Raw genomic sequence first — 18,857 nt, 5'->3', positions numbered from 1 at the left:
GTATTACTGGAACACAATTCAAAGAAACAAATATGGAATTAAAAAGTTGGATGTGGTTTTTGGAAAATTCACTATTTAATTCCAGGTGGCTTCATTCCAAATGACACAACATTGAAATTAACTTAACTTGTTCAGGTTTTGTACAAATATATATTAATATTTAGATTTAATAATACACCTCTCTGCACCAAGACAGAGAGGAAACATTTTAAGGTAGTTTTGCTGGTCAAGATCAATTTGGACATTTTCTTGTTTTTAAACACTAGTTTTTACACAGGATGTAATAACGGTTACAACAACTAAAGTGCGAGGATGACCCAGTCAGACACGGTTCAACATAAAATCCACAAAATAACTAAAACAACAACTGAGTGCAGCTCCTGCTGAGAGTCATTGATTTAAAAAAAAAAAAAAGACACATCAGTAACACTCTTTGTGTCTTTTGGCTGTATAGTAAATAATGAGGCCCAGGGTGATCACCACCCCGGAACCCACCAGGGTGAGGAAGCCCACGACGGGCCTCTTCACCAGGATGTGGCAGCCGGGGCAGGGCTGCAGCAGGACGGGGCACTGCTGCGCCGCGGCTCCCTGGATGGGGAAGCCGTTGTGCTGGATGATGTTTCGGTAGTTGGACAGCGAGGCCTTGACGATGACCTCCTCGTGGACCTGGCCGTACATGCCGAACTCCGGGTCCCTTTGGTCGCTCAGCGCGTAGGCAAAGTAGCCTTTCAGGTTCACGCCGTCCAGGGTGTATGCTTCGCAGGGAGGACAGGAAACGCGTTAGGGAGGAGCACATTGGATTTAGAGCGTTACCTGATGGATTAAACAATATGCTGATCAATAACCGTCAGTTTCTACAGGTGGTGTTCTCACTGTGAAAAAGCATCCTGATAAATCTTGCCCACTTGTTCATGGTAGTAAACAACAAATCAACCCAAATAAAGAATAATCATTACTTTAAGTAGTGTATAAAATTTGAATAATGACCTGAGGTGAGATAAGAGGTGCACAGAAAGAAAAAGAAAAAAAAACACCAGGCAAAAATAGAGGTCAATCGTATAATTTCATTTAAGAAGAGCTGACAATGTTTAATGATTGAGGCGACACCGAGAGAATAGAAACAACAAAATCAACAGAAACAGTGGGAAAGTTGATTCCCACAATTAAACCGGTTTATTCCGTATTATTTTAGCTCATAAGAAAACAAAAAAACTAATCTATTTGAACTTTTCATGAATCAAATGTTCTCTTTAGCAGAGTTCACAGTTTTCACAATAGAACAGAATTTTTTTTTTTTAAAGTTCAGTATTTGAAGTGTTTGCACTGAGTAACACGGAAAAAAAAAATGAAATAAACACAACTGGTGCCACTGAGGACACGCCATATAGTACGACACTGCAACACGGCAGGTCTCTAACCCACTAAACTTTACAATCACAGGGACGTAGTGGCAAGTAACCTTGACTCAGTCATTTGTTGTTGATCTCAGCAGATATGTGGGCTCTCAGTCAGCTGTCCATTCGGAGGTCAGGGACCAAAATACTTGTCTAATAATTAAGCTGTGAAGAGGCCGTGGCGGGGGAGAACTCTAATCCCCACGTGAAGGGCTGAGCACTCAAACTCACCGATGACGGTATCTATCTGTATTCATTTCCTGTATGTACGTGTGTGCGTTCACCTTTAAATGCCTCGTTGATGTAGTTGTACAGGTAGTAAACCCTCAGGCTGTCTTTAAAGCGGGCGGGGTCCTCCTGCACGCCGTTCGCCATCACGTATACGGGCACATCGGAATAATGTTCCTTTACCTTTCACGCGCAAGAATAACTTCAGTTCCCATCCATCACGTTTTTATAGCAAAAAAAATAAATCCCTCTGACTTGGATCTCTCTGTTCTTACCCAGTTGAGGGCTTTCCTCAGACCCCAGGGCACCACAGGCCTCGGGGACAGGATCCACGTCGTGTCCACCATGTGCTGGACCTCCAGCAGGGCCGTGTAGGTGTACCTGCAGACACGGAAGAGGATGAATAGTGATGCGTGTCAATATGGCGACTTTGAGCAAAAAACCCCTGGAACATTGTGAAATCTGTGGGTATTTTTGAGGAATTGAATTTTTGGTTCCCCGTCTCCGTGTCGCCACAAAAATGAGTTTGATCTTACGAGTCCTCTTTGGCGTGGGTCACCAGCTTGGTGCTGAAGTGGCTGATGGCGAAGAAGTCGTACGTCCCTTTAACCAGCTGCTTGTCCTCCTCGTTGAAAACTGGCAGTCTGCAGAAACGCATGTTTTTTGGTTGGGTTTTTTTGCCATAATAAATAAATATGTAAATATAGTGGAGCTGGCTATATTTTGTGCTGCGCTGTAAAAATTAAATGATGCCAATTCAGAATGAACACAGTCTATGTAGACTGTTGCCAGTTGATCAGGGCTTTAAAAGAGAAGGGATTTTATTGTCCAACACAGAGACAGTACCGATGTGTGTGAATTCGTGGGAAAAGAAAAGAGAATTTGTACTCAAGCGAGTTGAGCTGCCGCAGCCAGCTCCTCATCCCCAGAGGATAATCCCCGCTGCCAAAGATGGGCTCGGCAAACCAGCCAACACTGAAGTCCAAAACCCTCTTCGCCGGCTCCACGTCCTCGCGGCTGAATGAGAACGCCGGCTCCACCCAGTCCATGTGTAGCCCCAGAGACACCTGAGGCGACACTCTCACCGTTTTACCGAGTCCATTTGTGCAGAAAGAAGCTTTAAATTTGGGGGGGAAAAAAATGACTTCTTCATGGCCACATGCACTAACCTGTCCGCCCTGTAAGCGTCTGAACTCGCGGTCGTAAGCCCGCCAGGCCAGGGCGTGCGCCCGCAACATCTGGTGGCCCTCCTGGTAGCTCACCATCTCGTCGTTGGGCTCGTTCAGGGTGATCCACATCTTCACGTGAGCGCCGAGTTCTCTGTAGCAGAGTCTGGCGTAGTCCGCAAAGGCCTCTGGAGTTCCCCTGAGAAACAGACGCTCACGTTTATGAAGATTTGCACCACTGCAGTTCAGTGTAATGGTTTATTACAGGTCAAGCCTGGGCAAGGGGGACTTCCTGTTCTGAGGTTTGTGTGTTTTTCCTGTGTGTGTGTGTGTGTGTGGCAGTTTTATTTCCCACGGTCCAAACACGTCTGTAAAGATCACCCTGAATTTGATGGACAGGCGACCCTCTATTTCACACGGTGAGCTGGCCGGATGAAGCCGTACAGTAGGTCGGACGTGGTCACTGGGTTTAGAATGAACCTCTAATCTAGCAACATGGCTGCGAGTGACAACGACTCGCTCCCGGCACATAAGAAGGACGAACCGTTCCTCGAACATGTTTGCTGCTACATCAGACCGATCTGTCAGCCATCATAAATTATGATAACCCGGACTGCTTTTAGATGAATATTTATTTGTTCTGTGCCCAGGGTTGACTTCCAAACCTGGGATGTCATTAAGCCCGACGGCATCCCCGGGTCGCTGACCTGTTCAGCCACTTGTTGTCGGTGTCCAGCGGCGGCGGCAGGCTGCTGTGCTGCCGCATGCGATGCCACAGCGTGACCACGGGTTTGACGTTGGCGCGCTGCAGCTGGCGGGTGAAGCAGCGGTAGTAACCCAGCAGGGTGGTGTTCGGGTGAGCCACGTCACCGGTGGGCACCAGGGCCGACCAGTTGAGGGAGAAGTGGAAGTGGTTCACGCCCACATGCCGGATCTCGTTCACCTTGGAAGGAGAAACAGAAAGTTGAGATTTTGTGGCGTGGGGAACCTCTTGTGAGGAGTTTGTGTGTTCTCCTTGCGGGTCAGTATTCTGAACAGGTAGTCCTGATCAATAACTGTGTTTTACCTCTTATTATATAATCAATAAAACAAGAAGGCCGTTGCTCGGCTAATCCCCCGCCGGAGGGCTTTATATTTTCTCACAAAGCAGCTCCAAGGCAGCACACTTGGTACACTAGAGGGTGTTCCATGGGTCCTAGTAGATAATTATGTAGAATCTGAAAGGTCTTCTTCATAAGCTATGTCAAAATACGTCTCCAGAGCCCAAAAGGTGTTTTTATGCACTTAGTGACCCTGTGACCTGATATGCAAATTAGGTCATGGTCACCATGGTGCCCCTTCTCCCCAGGTGGAGTGTCCATGTGTGAAGTTTGGTGACTGTGGGCCCAGGAACTGCTGAGAAATGAGGAGAAATGTTTATATGAAAATACATGTATTGTGCAACCATGACGAGCAAACTTCAGACCCTACCAATCTTCAAGGTCAAGGTCAGGTCACTTGGTGTATTGGAGGTTATCCCTGGAGTGTGTATCATGTGTGTATAAAATTTCAGAGCCCTAGCTCAAAAACCTAGGCCTCCAGAGCCCAAAATGTGTTTTTAAGCACTTCGTGACCCTGTGACCTACTGAATATGCAAATTAGGTCAAGGTCACCATAGTATCCCTTCCCCCTCTGAGATGTATCCACATGTGAAGTTTGGTCACTGTGAGCCCAGGGGTTGCCGAGATATAGGTAGAAACATTCGAACGGACGGACGTACGGATGTACGGACATACGGAGACTGTTTCAAGATCCCCCTTCGGGGCCTATCAGCCAGGGCGGGGGATAAATAAAATATACATTAAAAAAAAAAAGCCAGTTGATATCTCTTCTTAGCTCTATGTCTGATATGTTGTGCATGAAGAAACATTTGTGTGTGTGACACTTTAAAGCAGGGGTGTCAAACTCATTTCAGTTGAGGGGCCACATCAACCTAATCTGACCTCTGGAGGGCCGAACAAGTCAAACGTAACATGTTAAACTGCAGAGATGGACAAATGTCAAAGTCTTTCCTTCTTTTGATTCTTTTGTAACTGCAAGAATTTGCCAGTCTAATCTGAAATATACATGTTAAAGGAAATTAGATGATATTATATTTGCAAAAAAAAACCTCAGTCACCTGTGTCTGGATATCGTATTCGGGATTAAAACAAGTTGTCATCATCTGGAAATTGTTTTGAGTTTACGTGTCTAAAGTATCATTTCACATAAATTGGACTCATTGTTTTATTGTGAAAGGTGTTGCGTCATGTGACCTCCACAGATGCATCAATTGTCGGGGGTCAAATTCTGACCAATGTCATTTTTGCCAATCTAGTGTTTTTAGACCAGCCTCTGTCGGTTTTCATATTTAAACCTTAAAATTATTATTATTTTTTTTAAATCACATGGCGGGCCAGATTAGATCCTCTGGCGAGCCGGTTCTGGCCCCCGGGCCGCATGTTTGACACCCCTGCTTTAAAGCATCAGAAGAACAGACCTGCTGTTGGATGGTGGCGTAGTCAGCGCAGTGGGGGCTTCGGCGTAGAGGAGGAGCACTGAAGCCCTCCAGCCTCGTCAGCTCTCCGTTGTGGGAGATGTTCCACAGGTAAACACTGGGGTCTGCAAACTGGCTGGGAGTGGTCTCCACCTGTGACACGAGCGGTGGCGGCGGCGGCAAACCGAGAGGAAAAATAAATGAAAACACACACGCGTAAACATGCACTTGTGCACCCGGGAGGTACTACGCTTACAACTGCAGGTATAAAGGCCAAATGGGGCAAATCGATCCCAGCGGTCGACCCTGCGCTTGTTTAGCTAGAAGCACGTCGACTGTGAGTTTATTTGGTTTATGATTAAAAGAAGAGCCAGTGCGGAGCCTGGTTCTTAGCTGGACTTTCACCATTAAAACTGCACGTGTTAAATAATGGGACAATCATCTGAGAAGATATGAAGGATTTGACCTCAAAATAGCAACAAATGGAATTAACTTTGTTTTTTTTTAAGTGTTGTTGATAGAAAACATCGATTAAATAGAGAAAATGTCACACTACAATAAATATTAGGAGGTTTTCTATGGAATCTCCACCAAAAAATAATTAGATTAATATTTACTTGAGATTCTGAGAAAGCATTGTGTAACTTATATATTCCATCTATATTCAACCTACGCTCCCCTCGCACCATAAATAAACATGAATTCTATTTACCAGAATTATCCACCCCAACGTGGACAAACCTGTATGGAGTTGGCCGACACCCCCCAAGCAAAATCGCAGGGGAAGACCCCCTGTGCCGGTCTGTTCTCCGGAAGCTCAGGGAAGCCGTTCTTATGGATGACATTTCTGTGTGTAATGATGAGAAAAGAGAAAGGGAAAGAGAGAGAGAGAGAGAGAGAGAGAGAGAGAGAGAGAGAGAGAGAGAGAGAGAGAGAGAGAAAGGCCTCCAGTCAGGAGAAGCTGTGAAGTAGTTATTGGCCAATTTTAACCCGGGGTAAAGGGTTCAGCAGTTTGTGTGACTTGAACTCAATCCGATGTACTTGTAAAAGGTGGCGGACGTCTTTGGCTCCCTCTTCATGTCCGGAGTGTTGAAGTCGATGTAATAAAGCCCTCGCCGTATCCCATACTCCCGGTGCCACTCGAAGCCGTCTATCAGCGACCAGGCTGTGTACCCGATCACATTCACCCCATCTATGACGATTGCTGGTTCACACACATGGGACGACAGAGGAGTCAGCCGAGAAACGCACAAGTAACATGGAGGGAATAAACGATCCCCATATTGCCACTGAGAACCCGTGAGGATGGAGCCGGTAGGAAGGGGGTCTGTGGTGGACTTTACATTTCAGTGCTCCTGCGATGAACCTCTTGAGGTAGTACATGTGCTTTGGATCTTCTGTTTTGGTGGTTCCCAGGACATACCTGAACAGATTAAAGAATGGAACGTTAAAACACGGTAAGGCCGTGATCGAGCATCGCAGACGTGCGCGCCAACCGAAACATACCAGCCGCTCTGCACCACAAAGATGGGCGGCCTGTCGTACTCCGCGTTGACCCAGTAGAGCAGCATCCTCAGGTCCAGCTCCTCCTGCTGCCCAAACTTCAGGCTGTCGTTGACGAACTGAAAGCTCAGCGTCGCTCCGTGGGAAAGGGCGAAGAAGTCGGCCGTCCCCCTCACCTGCTCCCTTTCCTCCTCGGTGAAGGAGGGCAGCCGCGAGCCCAGCCTGGCCTTCATGCACGGAGGGTAGTCTCCGTCCGTGAACAGCGGCCGAGCGAACCAGCCCAGGACGTGGTCCAGGGAGCACTGGCACTCCCTCAGGCTCTCCGGGCGAGTGCGGCTGGGCTTGATCCAGTGAGAGGCCAGCGCCATGGACAGCTTGCCCTGCTGCCGGGGCCGGTAGCGTCGGTCGTAGAGGTGCCAGGCAGCAGCGTGAGCCTGCAGGGGACGAGAGACTCAGGCAGCTGATGTATAAAGTAAGCATTGAAAAGTTAGTTAACAATAACATCAGTACTCTGTGTAGAGAGTTTCACAAATGACTTAATCTTTATAATGGTGTAGCTTATTAAGAGATAAAACAATTCGAAGTTTTGAAAAGGCTTAAAAAGGGTTAAAAAAAATGAACAGATAATAACAGTAGAAGTCATGGATTTACTTTATTGTTGTGTGTGTTGATTTGTGCTTGTGTTGTGTTTTTGTTCCTCGGTTCAGATGGTTAATTATTTCGTCCAGTTTGGTTTGGTTTGTTGGACGTTGGTGTGCAACCATTAGTGAGAAATGTGTTGTGTGAAGTCTCATCCTGTTATGAAGTTCCAGTTGCGTATGTTCATGTCAAAATAAAAGCCTCTGGTGTTCAGCTGGTAGAACAGAATTTCGACTCAGAGCAATTGTTACGTGGTGCTCGCCACAGTATTTATACACGCTTGCTCTCAAGGCTGAAAGCGGCTGTGGGAGTAAATGTTTTCTTAGAGAAAATGTGAAATTGGATCATTTCCCACGGCACATCTGACTATATCTCGCGGAACACCAGTGTGCCGCGGCACAGTGGTTGAAAAACACTGGTCCAGATGTTAGAGAAGCAGACTTGTGAACGGGTTTTGAGTCCCACAGCTGATGTGGCTCCCTGATCCCTTCTCCCCCCCATTGGCACCCTGGAGGGCCTCAATGTGCTGCACCTCCACATTCTAGAAACAGGGTGAGTCAATGTGGGGGAAAGGAATTTCTCCAAGAGGATAAAGTATAATTGATTAGTAATAATATCATATTCTACTATTTGGTAAAGCAGGTTTTGAATCACTTTGTAACTTTGATCAATGAAATTACAGATAATAATTCAACTTTAACAAGATGAATTCATTTCAGAATTAAACCGTAAAAGTAGAACAAATCAATTTATATCAAATCTAAACTCCTACAACGGGACGAATGAAAAGGGAGACGGTGCGTAACATTCCACGCACCTTGATCAAGTTGTGTCCCACCCTTAACGGGAGGTCAGGGTCACTCTTGATTCCCGGGGCCACCAAACCGGTGCCGTAGCCGTGGCGCGCCACCACGAACGGATTGTCGATGGTGATCCAGAACTTCACGTCATCCCCGAACGTCTGGAAGCAGAAATCCGCGTAATCCCTGAAGATGGCCACCAGCTCGGGGTTGCTCCAGCCGCCCAGGGTCTGCTGCAGGTGGTCGGGCAGGTCCCAGTGGTACAGGGTGACCACTGGCTGGACGCCGACCTCCTTCAGCCGCCTGATGAGCGTCCGGTAGTAGTTGGTGCCGATCTCGTTGCAGCTGCCGCGGGTCCCGTTGGGAAAGATCCTGGACCAGGACAGGGAGAACCGGTAGTGAGTGACCTTAAGTTGCTGGATGGCTCGGATGTCGGCGCGGAAGTTGTGGTAGCTGTCGCTGCCCACGTCCCCTTTGGCCATCCGGTTCCCGCCGCGCGTAAAAGTGTCCCAAATGGAGAGCCCCTTGCCGTCCTTCTCAAACGCGCCCTCCACCTGGTACGCCGCCGTGCCCACGGCCCAGATGAAGTCCTTGGGGAAGGTATCGTAGAGGAAAGCCTCGTCTCCGGGGTAGGGAAGCTTGCTGAAGCGCCTCCACGTCTTCAGACCCGCGTTGGGCTTCGCTGCAGCGGAGCTGAGGGCGAGGAAGGTCAGGAGGGCGCGCACGCCGATCATGATGCCGGTTTGTCTAGTTTTCTTTAAGCTTGACCATGCTTGTTGGTTTCCAGTGTCTGAATAAGAGGACCGAGGAGTGCAGCCAGCCAGCCAGCCAGCCAGCCAGCTGTGAAGCCACCACCTCTCCAAACCTGTCAATTATTACCAAAGCACCTGACGCACGAGGGCACAGCAGGATGGCGAGAGCCCCAATGACCCACCTATTGCTCAGCGAGGGCGCATTAATGACTAATTACACCAAGTCGAATCAAGACAGTTTCGTTTTTAAAATGTGTGTTGTTCTTCAACCTAAACAAATTATGTAAAAATGAAAAGGACACAGGTGCAAACAATCTTAATCTGATCTCAGTACCAGCACCATTACCATACATCCTCAGCTGTCAGATAATCTCATAACAGACAACTCATGGACATTTCTCTTTGGATTCAGAATCAGGTGCAGGCAGGGGGTGGTGGTGTTGGGGGGGGGGGGGGGGGGGGGGGGGGGGGGGGGGGGGTTGCAGATGCAAACAGAAGGCTCAGTCCATCCTGCTTAAAGCCAAATCACACCGCTTCCATATCTTCCTGCTCGGTTGCTAGGAAACTCATTGCTGGTTATCACCATAAGTGCAGAATCTGAACGAGTATCAGGGGAAGTGTGTGTGTGTGTGTGTGTGCATCATCAGCCGTGTCATTTGAGCTTTTTACTTCACAATACTTCAGTTATGTGGCCTGTTGTGTTGGCCTATCACTTTAAAATCCCAATAATACACTTTTACATTTGTTTCAATGTGACAAAATGTGAAAAAGTTCAAGAGTAAGGAACAGGCTACTTTTGCAAGCCACCGTAAAGACAAAACCTCTGAGCACAAAGGGAGAACATGCAAACTCCACACATCGCAGAAACACTGACTCAAATCAGATATAGTCAAGTGCCGACAGCATTAACAGCTTTTGAAAAATAGTTTGAAGTCGAGCAGTTTAGAAACAGATAAAGTTCTCATCTTTGAAAGAGGAAATGTCAGACCATCATACAGCTCATTAAAATAAGCTTTTTTTAATTTTTTATTATTTATTCTGATCTAATGTGTGCAGATCTTTTAAAGAGAGCTGCACACTTAGTTCAGAAATCACAACTAAATAAATGCGCCCGTTTAGGGAGTCTCAGTGGAAAAGGCATTGACTTGCATCTTAACAGCAATCGGGTTGTGGTCACGGTTCAGCAGAGCTGGAAAGTTCAAACCTGAAGTGAATGTGTGCGTGAGCAGTGTAGAGTCCAGCGAGAGTCACCCACAGCAGGAAGAACTCCATCTATTGATGCGTGGCAAGCCTGGGAGCACAAACAGTGACCAGACTGTATGTGTGTGTGTGTGTGTGTGTGTGTGTGTGAATGTGCACAATGCGACACACAACATGGTATCCTCCTGACAAATACTGGACAAGCTGTTGATAGCCAGTGTGTATTAGCAGGGTTCTGGACTCTCTGTGGTCTGCTGCAGAGTAACGAGACAAATCGAAGTAGATAATGGATCATAATGATTCATCTGTCTTCTATACGACAAGTCCTGAACACATTATAGAACTAACAAAGACACACACAATGCACACAAAAAAAACCCTTAGCTATTCAGCCTTTCAGGTGAAACGTCAAAATTCACAGCAGGTGTTTGAATCGACCAATAAATGGTCGATGGCCTCAGACAGAAGTGACCAGTGGTTTTAGAGAGTCATCAGAAGGTTGAACAGAAACAGAGAACAGACGCCCCCCCCCCCCCCCGCCCTTCATTTGACTCCACCACAATTATTCAATTATTTTAATTAAAACGTTTAAGATTTCTTATTATAATGCAACATAGCTCTGCAGTGAAAACCTGCACCCTTACCAGTGAGGAGGCGTGTTGCATTAACATAAGAAACATGTCAGTTTTCTTTCACCAAGACGACTTTTTGGTGTTAGCTTTTGCACATTTTCTGTTTAATTCGAACAGTGACTCCTTTATTTGCATAAATACGATTTCATTTAAGCATCACAGCTTCGCATGTTGGAAGCAAAAAAAATTCCCCCCAAAAAACTCCCAACGAACCACTTCTTCCCAGACTTTGGAGCAAAATGAAGAGGAATCGAGTATTTCAGGTTTTATAGAGAATTATATTGATACAACGGAGGATCTGAGTGGGTGGATGTGAAGCGACACCACTTCCTTCTACCAGTACGTACAAACCCCCAAAAAACTGAAGAAACACCAACTACAATCACTTCCTGCAGTAACTCTACATTTGAACAGGTTTCTGACATCGTGTGGGTTTTTTTTTTTTCTTTTTAAAGGTTTTTCAATACATGGTGTAAAAAAAAAAAAAAAAAAAAGAAAAAGAAAAATATACAGAACTGTAAACATAAAACATGGTTTCTTTAATGTAAAAACAACACGTCGTCACAAAAAGTCGTGGTTAATCTCTTTCTTTAAAAGTAGGACACAGAGTGAGATTTGATAAGCAATATTGCTTTATGGGAGCACTTTAATAATATCAGTGGGTAAAGGCTTCACAGCACCACCCCCCCCCTCCTCCCCCCCCCCCCCCAATCAAACACAACAACAGAACATGGAACAGACGGGAGAGACTATTTACAAGAGGAACCGTTTTTTTTTTCTTCTCTTCTTCTCATTTTCTTTTAAAATCCTTTTCTACTTAATGTGGCAAACATCATCACAATGCAACACAAAGCAACAAGCCACAGTGGAGGATGTACTGACGTAGTGCGCACCTGGTCAATGTGTGTGTGGAGGTTGATGTAACAGTAGGAGCGTCGGCATATGAAAAATTTAAAAAGTTCAATGTCCACGTTTCATATTTTCTTTCCTGCGTCATTCCTCCATCGCTTCAGAGGAGACGTGCGTCTTTTTATTTTATTTTTTTTAAATCCTCCTCTTTTTAAAAATTCTTTTCATTTAGCTCATCTTCTTCGCCCTCCAGCCTTCTTGCGACCCTACGAGCGGGGAAAAAGAAACTTAAAAGGAAAGCTTCGATTTATTCAAAGTCGTTAGGATTGGCACTGGGCTTTTTACCTTCGGTGTGGGCTCCTCTTCCTGCTCCTCCTCCTCCTCCTCCTCTTCACCCTCGTCCTCGGAGTCCTCTTTGGCGGCGGCCGCCTTTGTTCGCCCGCCGCGCCTGGAAAACGGAGCCGAGACACACTGGATGTCACGACGTCAAAACACAAGAGGGAGCGGATCCACTCCTCCGGAGGCCGAACGCCACATCCTGGTTTCACACGCTTTTATTTTTTTTAAATTAGGTTCATTTCCTTCGCGATGTGCTGGAGCGAGTCGTGAACAAAGTGTGTGATCGCACATTCACTTTAGAAAGATAATCGGCCATTGATAGCCTGGAAATGTTTGAGGATCTTACGCTGGTTTCTTGGCGGCCGGCTGAGCTGATTTGGGTGGACGTCCTCTCCTCTTCTGCGGCGTGGATTCCGCTGACTCGGCGCTGTGGAGCAAAGCACAAACGGTTTCGGGCTCGATCCTCGCTGACAGAAACCATGGCCGACTCCGTGCTGGGTATCGTTTCTCTCACCCCTGTGATCGCCGTGGCGCCCTGGCTTGCCGCCCTCCTTTGGGCTTCACCTCCAGGTTTTCACTGCTCCTGTCGTCCTCCTCCTCTTCGTCCTCCGCTGCTTCCTCCTCGGCCCGCTCCTCTTCCTCCTCCTCCTCCTCCTCCTCGTCCTCCGGCGGGGGAGCCGCCTTCTTGCGCCCTCTCCTGCCCTTGGCGGGGGTTTCCTGGCTGGCGGCGGTGGCGGCGGCGGCCTTGGGGGGCCTGCCTCGGCGTCCTTTCTTGGGAGGGCTGTTCTGCTCGTCCTCCGGCCGGGTGTCCTCGTCCCATTGGTCCTCCGGCTCGGCCGCGGCGGTCGCGTTGGCCGCCGCCTTCTTGCGGCCGCGCTTCGGCTTGCTCTCCTGGTCGTCGGTGGAGGCCACGCCTCGTTTGCGCCCGCGCGGCTTTTCAATCTCCTGTACGGCGGGAAATGCAGATGAAAACGAGAAGCGGACGTTCGGCAGTGTCAAATATCTGGAGATCAACCAAACTTCAGCCATTTTTATAAAATTGCTTAAATCAGCCCCACTATGAACACGACTGTCAAAACTTTACAAATCTTATGCACAAAAGATGTGATGTGACTTTTTTTTTCTTTTAAAGATACCCACCGATGAAAAACCAAGCCTGAAACCCAAAGTAGTTTAAATACTTTATATCCCCAAAATCCAAAACAAACACAAACGTCATCCGCAGTTTCAGAAATTGTAACGCAAGTTAGAAGCTGTTATTCACGTTTCATTCATGCATTTTTACCTTCTGAGTATAAGGTGCATTTCTAATTGATTTCTGAAAGGAGCCAAGTTTAAACCACTTTGTGGCATTTATTTTATTTTGAAAAAAAATTCTTATTTGTTAATCTTTTGATATTTTCCTTAAGGTTTGAGCTGTTTTGTGGACTAACTTTGAGCTGCATGACGGACCCCAGAATATTAATGTAGAGCATCATTGAAGCCTCAATCCTCAAATATTGAATATAAAATAACTCTCCTATTTCAAAGACGTCCGACAGACAAACCCTGACTGTGACTAAAAGCAGCCGTTGACGTTGTTACCTGTGTAATTCCCATTCAACAAAACAGACTTTCCTATATGTGCCCCAAGCCGCCATTTATTGTAGTTTACACAGCTTGTGCTTGCACACAGTGTCTTGACTGAAATCCAGCAGGTTGTTTGCACAGTCGAATCCAAACACAGAGACTCTGATATTTATTACAGGCGGCACTCGACTGGATCGCAGCAACGCGGCGTTTTCGACGTGTTCGCGGCTTCTGTGTCATCTCAGGTATTGTCGCAGTTTATTTGCGCAACGATGCTTCAGAAGAGATGAAAGCAAGTTCTCCAAACTATGAAGCCATTATAAATTGCAACGTTCGGTGTATATATCCACGCTGAGGAATGACATTACTTTCAAATACTACTGAAGTTTAGACTACATTGATTCACAAAGGAGACAAGAGGAAATTTCCAGTGAAAAACGGATACGATGAAGACTTTATTGCCCACAAGGGGGCCGCTTTACGAGGGTCGGGACGCTGCAGAGAAGCTCCAACAGTCACAGATATCAGTTTGATCAGCCCGGAGGACGATTTGTTACCTTGTCGACGCTGTCCGCGATCTTGAAGCTGATGTCCTCGTTCTCGCTGTGATCCATTTCCGTGCTGTCGAGCCTGATATTGTGAATATTTTAGACACGAACAGAATAAACATTCAAGGTGCAGCAGGTGACGAGAAAATAGAAGAAAAAAAAACAACAACAAAAAAACATTCATTCTGGATGAGTAAATATCAATAAACATCTTAGTTTAATGTGCTTTGAGGCTCTGTGGGTTCACTGATAAGAGAACAGCAGCGTCTGGGGCTGGAGGAAGTGGACTCGCCGTACAAAAAGGCGTTTTCTTTATTCTCCAATACCTGGTCTTGCTGCGTTGCGGAGAGCCTGGGTTGGAGTTGGAGTCGTCGTTACTGGCCGTCTCCATCCGAGAAGCTTTACTCTGGAGCTGTTTGCCCGCCGTCGACAGCGGCTTGTTCACTGCACCCAGCACGTTGGCGGATTTCGGCTGGCGGAGGAGGAGGAGGAGGAGGACGGAGTGACCAGGTCAGTTTTGTGTTTCTCCAGTCAGAGCATAAGACACTTAAGACGGCCCATGCAACTTGGGAGTTTTAAGTTAAATTCACCTTTCCTGGCGTGAAGAAAACCTTCATCTCTGGAGGGAGGTAATTTTTCGTGTTGCTGAAATTCTGAAAACAGACGGTGATCCATCGTCAGAGAGCTTCGTCGCGCCGAATACAATGCCCTCAACGATTCACACACTGACCTTGTCTGGTTTGGTGAAGAAGCGTGACGGCACTACGGGGTCTTTCGGGGACTCCAGGCTGTAGGTGGTGCTCTTCGACATGATAATGTTCATGGCTACGTCACACACCGTGTAGAGTTTCTGCACGGGACCAAAACAAAACACGCGGGAAAACTGTCAATGTCAGTTAAGAGGTGGTGAATTAATTCCGCCTGGTCGCGTGTCGGGCACCTCGTTAGTTTTGGAGTCACTGGGAGCCTGGGCGTCTTTTGTCTGTTTGATGTTTTCCACCATTTTTCTAATGAAGGCGTGGCTGTTGTTCTCGTTCTTGGCCATGATGATCTCAAGGACGAACCACAGAGCCCTGGCGAAGACAAACAGGCTCGGTATCAACACAGGACCTTCCATTAGAGACATTTTCTAACGGCTTCTTTTTATGTTCCTGGAGATTGTCCCTTAAATTCTTTGGAGGGTGCAGATGTCGTTTAGGAGTAACGGGACTAATAAAACTGTACAAACACTGAGCGCTCTCAAACCAAAAAAAAAAAAGGCCAATATTATTCTAGGTTTAGTTTTTATAGCCAACAAAACCAACTGACCCTTCTTGAAAGTCAGAAAACACATCAGGGTGTACTTTCCCAACATAGACTGAATTTTAAGCATGATTTGCCACCCCCCCATTACTTACTCTTTAATTTCTTTGAGCTGCTCAATATCCTGAACTTTCACATAGTCTGGGTCATGAGCCAGAAGGTGGATGGCGTAGGGCACCACGTACTCCGGCAGCAGAGAGAAGAGCTTGTCTGTTGGCATTGACAGAAGGATAGAAGGATGCAGAGGTCGGTCACAAAAACAGAAAAGCTTTTGATTTCAGTGTTGCGTCAAACAATTCAACTTAACTCATGTGGCACATTTTACAGGCTGATTAGTGTCTGTGATAAATAACAATCGTCCATCAATAGTAACGGCAGCCATGCGAGATGTTTGGGGCGAGACGAGGCCCTAATCAGAAAACCCTGGGATTTTAACTCTCCTAACGACACACCAAGCCTTCACACTGGCCTTGTGGCTTTAAATTAATATTGCTGAACGGTCTTGAGTAATCCCAATAGGCTTTACATGGTCTGTCATTCAGCATTTTGCCAAAAACCACATTGGCAGTTGTTCAGGAAGCCCTTCTGAATTATAACAGAGAAAAAAACCAAACAGAAAAACTATCAGGCTCTTTACCGCTGATGGCTGCATGCTGTTTGAGGTACTCTCTGCGTATGTTGACGTTTTTCACCAGACACTGGCGAGCGTGAGCCCTCCTCTCCTTCACGGGGTCCTTGGCACACAAAGCAAACACGGCCATGTATTCCAGCGGCAGGCGGAGGCGGCACAGGCCTCGGTGGAGCTTCTGGGAAAAGCACTGGCGCACCTGATAGCACTCGTCCTACATGGAGCAGCAGAGAGGCAGAAACGATGACGACGGGAGGAAAACAGTGAGAGCAGGAGACCGGACGAAGACTTGTCGTGCTTCCTACATTGATGACGAGCGCACACAGCTGATATTGCTCCAATGTGATGATTTCGTGGTAGCAGGGCTCCTGAGCCAGCTTCAGCAGAGCGCACGCTGCCGCCAGCCGCAGCCTCGACATGTCAGGTTTACTGGAAGACGGGAGTAAACAAACAGACTCGTTAATTATCGAGAAATACGCTCATTGTTGGAGCTCGACCTCCCCCCCCCCCCCCCCCCGAGATGCCCATTAAAATTCAGCGCTTCAGTGAAAATCGCAAGACGAGAGTCTGAAAACAGGACTTTTCTCGGGTGTTTTTGAACTTACCCCATCCTGCCCTGTTCCGTTAAGTCGCCGTCGCTGTGTAGGATCGCCGTCAGCATCCTCAAGGTGGAGTTACCCGACTTGCTCTGGTTGTTCTTCACTCCTAACAACCACCGCACCATCAGCTTAATTCCCTGGATCTGAAGGGAGAAGAAAGCAAGCGTGAAAAAGTCTGATCTTACTTTGATGTGCGCAGAATGTACCTGAACACTTTGTATATTAAAAAAAATGCTACTACTACTATGAGTAATAATAATACCTTGGCTTGAGTCTCTGGGGACACTTCCTCATCGGGAACCCAGAGTTTAGTCGTCTTCTTGCCGGGAATCTGAAAAGATCAATGACTCAATGAGGCAACTTCATTTCAAACATACCTTCATACTATACCAATTATTACATTTCACATTGTTGCCATTTCAAAAACAAAAATGTCGGAGCAGAACTGTTGCAGACATCAGTGTCCGCACCCCCTTTATCACTTGAATGATGAAGCTTCTGTGGCTGGAATCGACAAAGTCAAGTGTGTATCGTAGCAGCTGCATAATAGACAGAGTACGGCAGGGCAAATGTAGTGTTCTACTACACAATTACCACACAAAGCATTGGTTACAATGTTTTTATAGTTAGTGACCTGATGGACATTTGATTCTGCTGTAGAATGATATATAAGTTTCTGCTGGCTGAGCTTCATTTCCTTCCTTTTTTGATATTTGGCATTATGTACACTCATAATCTGACGCTGCATGAACAAAGAGTCCAGCCGCTCTTTGTCTCTCATCTCATTAGAGAAGGTAAACATGTTCTGAACATGAACCCCCCCCCCCCCAACGCTCCATTCACTGTGTGCATGCGCACCCTGTCGTTCATGAGCAGGTCCTTCACGATAAAGTTGGCGACGAGAGATTTGAGCGGCGCTGCGAACTGTTCTGGGGCCAGCTGGGCGAGATGACCCAGGGTGGTCAAAGGAGTGATGAGCTGCTCCAGGTTTGCAGGGTCCAGGCCTTTGTGCAGGGGCTTGGGAACAAACAAAAACAAAACATTTCAATGCTTTTAATCCAGAAATCTGACAAATTGACTGGGAACTGCTGTTTGGAGAATGGTTTCCGCCCGTAGGAGTTCAGAAAGACTGGACTGACTGACCTCAAAGATCTGGGCAAAGTGTGTGTCCCTGTTGCTGAACATGGCGTTGATGCAGTGGATGGCGTACTTCGCCTGGCGAGGAGGGCCTCTCTTGGCTTTGGCCTGCAGGACCGGCAGTAAAACACTGGCGAGGGAAACCAAGAGGAGAAAAATCATCAACCGGCGGCAGAAAGCCTCATGTTTTTAATCCCGGTACGTGTTCCAGACAATACAATGATCCACACGGGACCGAGAAGGGAGACGTACGATTTGATGTGTGGGAAACTCTCCTCCAACTTGCTGCCGGTGTTCTTGAAGATCTGCAGCGCCGCCTCGGCCACCTTCTCGTCGTCCATCTTCAGACAGCCCAGCAGAGACTCGAATGTCTCTGCGGAGTGGAACGACACCGGGTGTGTGAACGACAGCACCTGGTGGGGGGGAGGGGGACAAACAAAACAAAAAACCCAACTTAAAATAATCACCGAAGCACAAAATCAGTGAAGATTTGAGAGATCTGTCAAACGTATTTACAGAAGCTGCGATAACAGCAGCGTACTGGGACAAAACAGCAGGAGAGACATTGTCGGCAACCAAATATTAATATCTGCCATTCTTAAAATTCACTCCGCCAGAACAAAAACATAGTTAATCAACTGATTACAGCAGTGTTTAGAAGCTGTCACATGTCATTTCCTGCTGCTGTTCACTCTGAATTTTTATTTTTTACCTTCAGTAATTCCAGTCCGGCTCTGATGGCCTCTTCAGTGGGAACGCCCTCCTCCTCATCGTCAGCGGTTCCATCGATAGATTTGTTCACCTGCTTTATCAAAGCACTGATTGAGAGTGGAAAAAGAAGTGTTAAATCATGGCAGAATTGTGTGTTTGTAAAACATTACTGGCGCTTGTATTTTAAACGCACGGACCTGATGGACTCGGTGTCGATGTGCACCGGAGCGATCCGCTCCAGCAGGAACTTCACCATCTCCAGGAAGGGATTGCTGGGCTGTTTGGGGCTGCCCAGTTTCTTAGTGATGTCTCGCTGAGAAGGTGATGAGCACAGAACGTACACCGA

The 18,857-nt window shown here is 47.0% G+C and overlaps 2 protein-coding genes across 3 annotated transcripts in view; both read right to left on the bottom strand.

The window, feature by feature from the left end:
• Positions 1-420: 420 nt before the first annotated feature.
• On the bottom strand, positions 421-8,979 carry kl (klotho; the record flags this gene model as incomplete). Its single annotated transcript, XM_080509440.1, has 13 exons — positions 421-755; positions 1,679-1,805; positions 1,898-2,003; positions 2,159-2,266; positions 2,511-2,689; positions 2,792-2,987; positions 3,496-3,731; positions 5,307-5,456; positions 6,045-6,150; positions 6,345-6,507; positions 6,647-6,726; positions 6,810-7,240; positions 8,263-8,979. 13 exons carry the CDS (start codon positions 8,977-8,979, stop codon positions 421-423), a joined length of 2,934 nt encoding a protein of 977 aa, XP_080365566.1.
• Positions 8,980-11,565: 2,586 nt separating this feature from the next.
• The window catches only part of pds5b (PDS5 cohesin associated factor B), a 28,674-nt gene continuing 21,382 nt past the window's right edge, over positions 11,566-18,857 (bottom strand). For both annotated transcript variants that reach the window (XM_080509516.1, XM_080509517.1), the window contains exons 17-35: positions 18,709-18,824; positions 18,513-18,618; positions 18,053-18,213; positions 17,807-17,930; positions 17,522-17,680; positions 16,926-16,994; positions 16,670-16,806; positions 16,370-16,493; positions 16,074-16,278; positions 15,532-15,646; positions 15,075-15,207; positions 14,865-14,984; positions 14,725-14,787; positions 14,461-14,606; positions 14,144-14,216; positions 12,532-12,962; positions 12,364-12,444; positions 12,024-12,126; positions 11,566-11,944 (exon numbers count right to left, since the gene is read on the bottom strand). In XM_080509516.1, coding sequence (XP_080365642.1) covers positions 11,912-11,944; positions 12,024-12,126; positions 12,364-12,444; positions 12,532-12,962; positions 14,144-14,216; positions 14,461-14,606; positions 14,725-14,787; positions 14,865-14,984; positions 15,075-15,207; positions 15,532-15,646; positions 16,074-16,278; positions 16,370-16,493; positions 16,670-16,806; positions 16,926-16,994; positions 17,522-17,680; positions 17,807-17,930; positions 18,053-18,213; positions 18,513-18,618; positions 18,709-18,824 — 2,499 coding nt within the window. In that variant the 3' untranslated portion in view covers positions 11,566-11,911. The remainder of the gene's footprint in view (positions 11,945-12,023; positions 12,127-12,363; positions 12,445-12,531; positions 12,963-14,143; positions 14,217-14,460; positions 14,607-14,724; positions 14,788-14,864; positions 14,985-15,074; positions 15,208-15,531; positions 15,647-16,073; positions 16,279-16,369; positions 16,494-16,669; positions 16,807-16,925; positions 16,995-17,521; positions 17,681-17,806; positions 17,931-18,052; positions 18,214-18,512; positions 18,619-18,708; positions 18,825-18,857) is intronic.

Source organism: Blennius ocellaris, assembly GCF_963422515.1.
Source record: "Blennius ocellaris genome assembly, chromosome: 14".
Lineage (NCBI taxonomy): Eukaryota > Metazoa > Chordata > Actinopteri > Blenniiformes > Blenniidae > Blennius > Blennius ocellaris.
The sequence above is the reverse complement of the archived record's forward strand: the minus strand, read 5'-3'. Positions and strand labels throughout refer to the sequence as shown.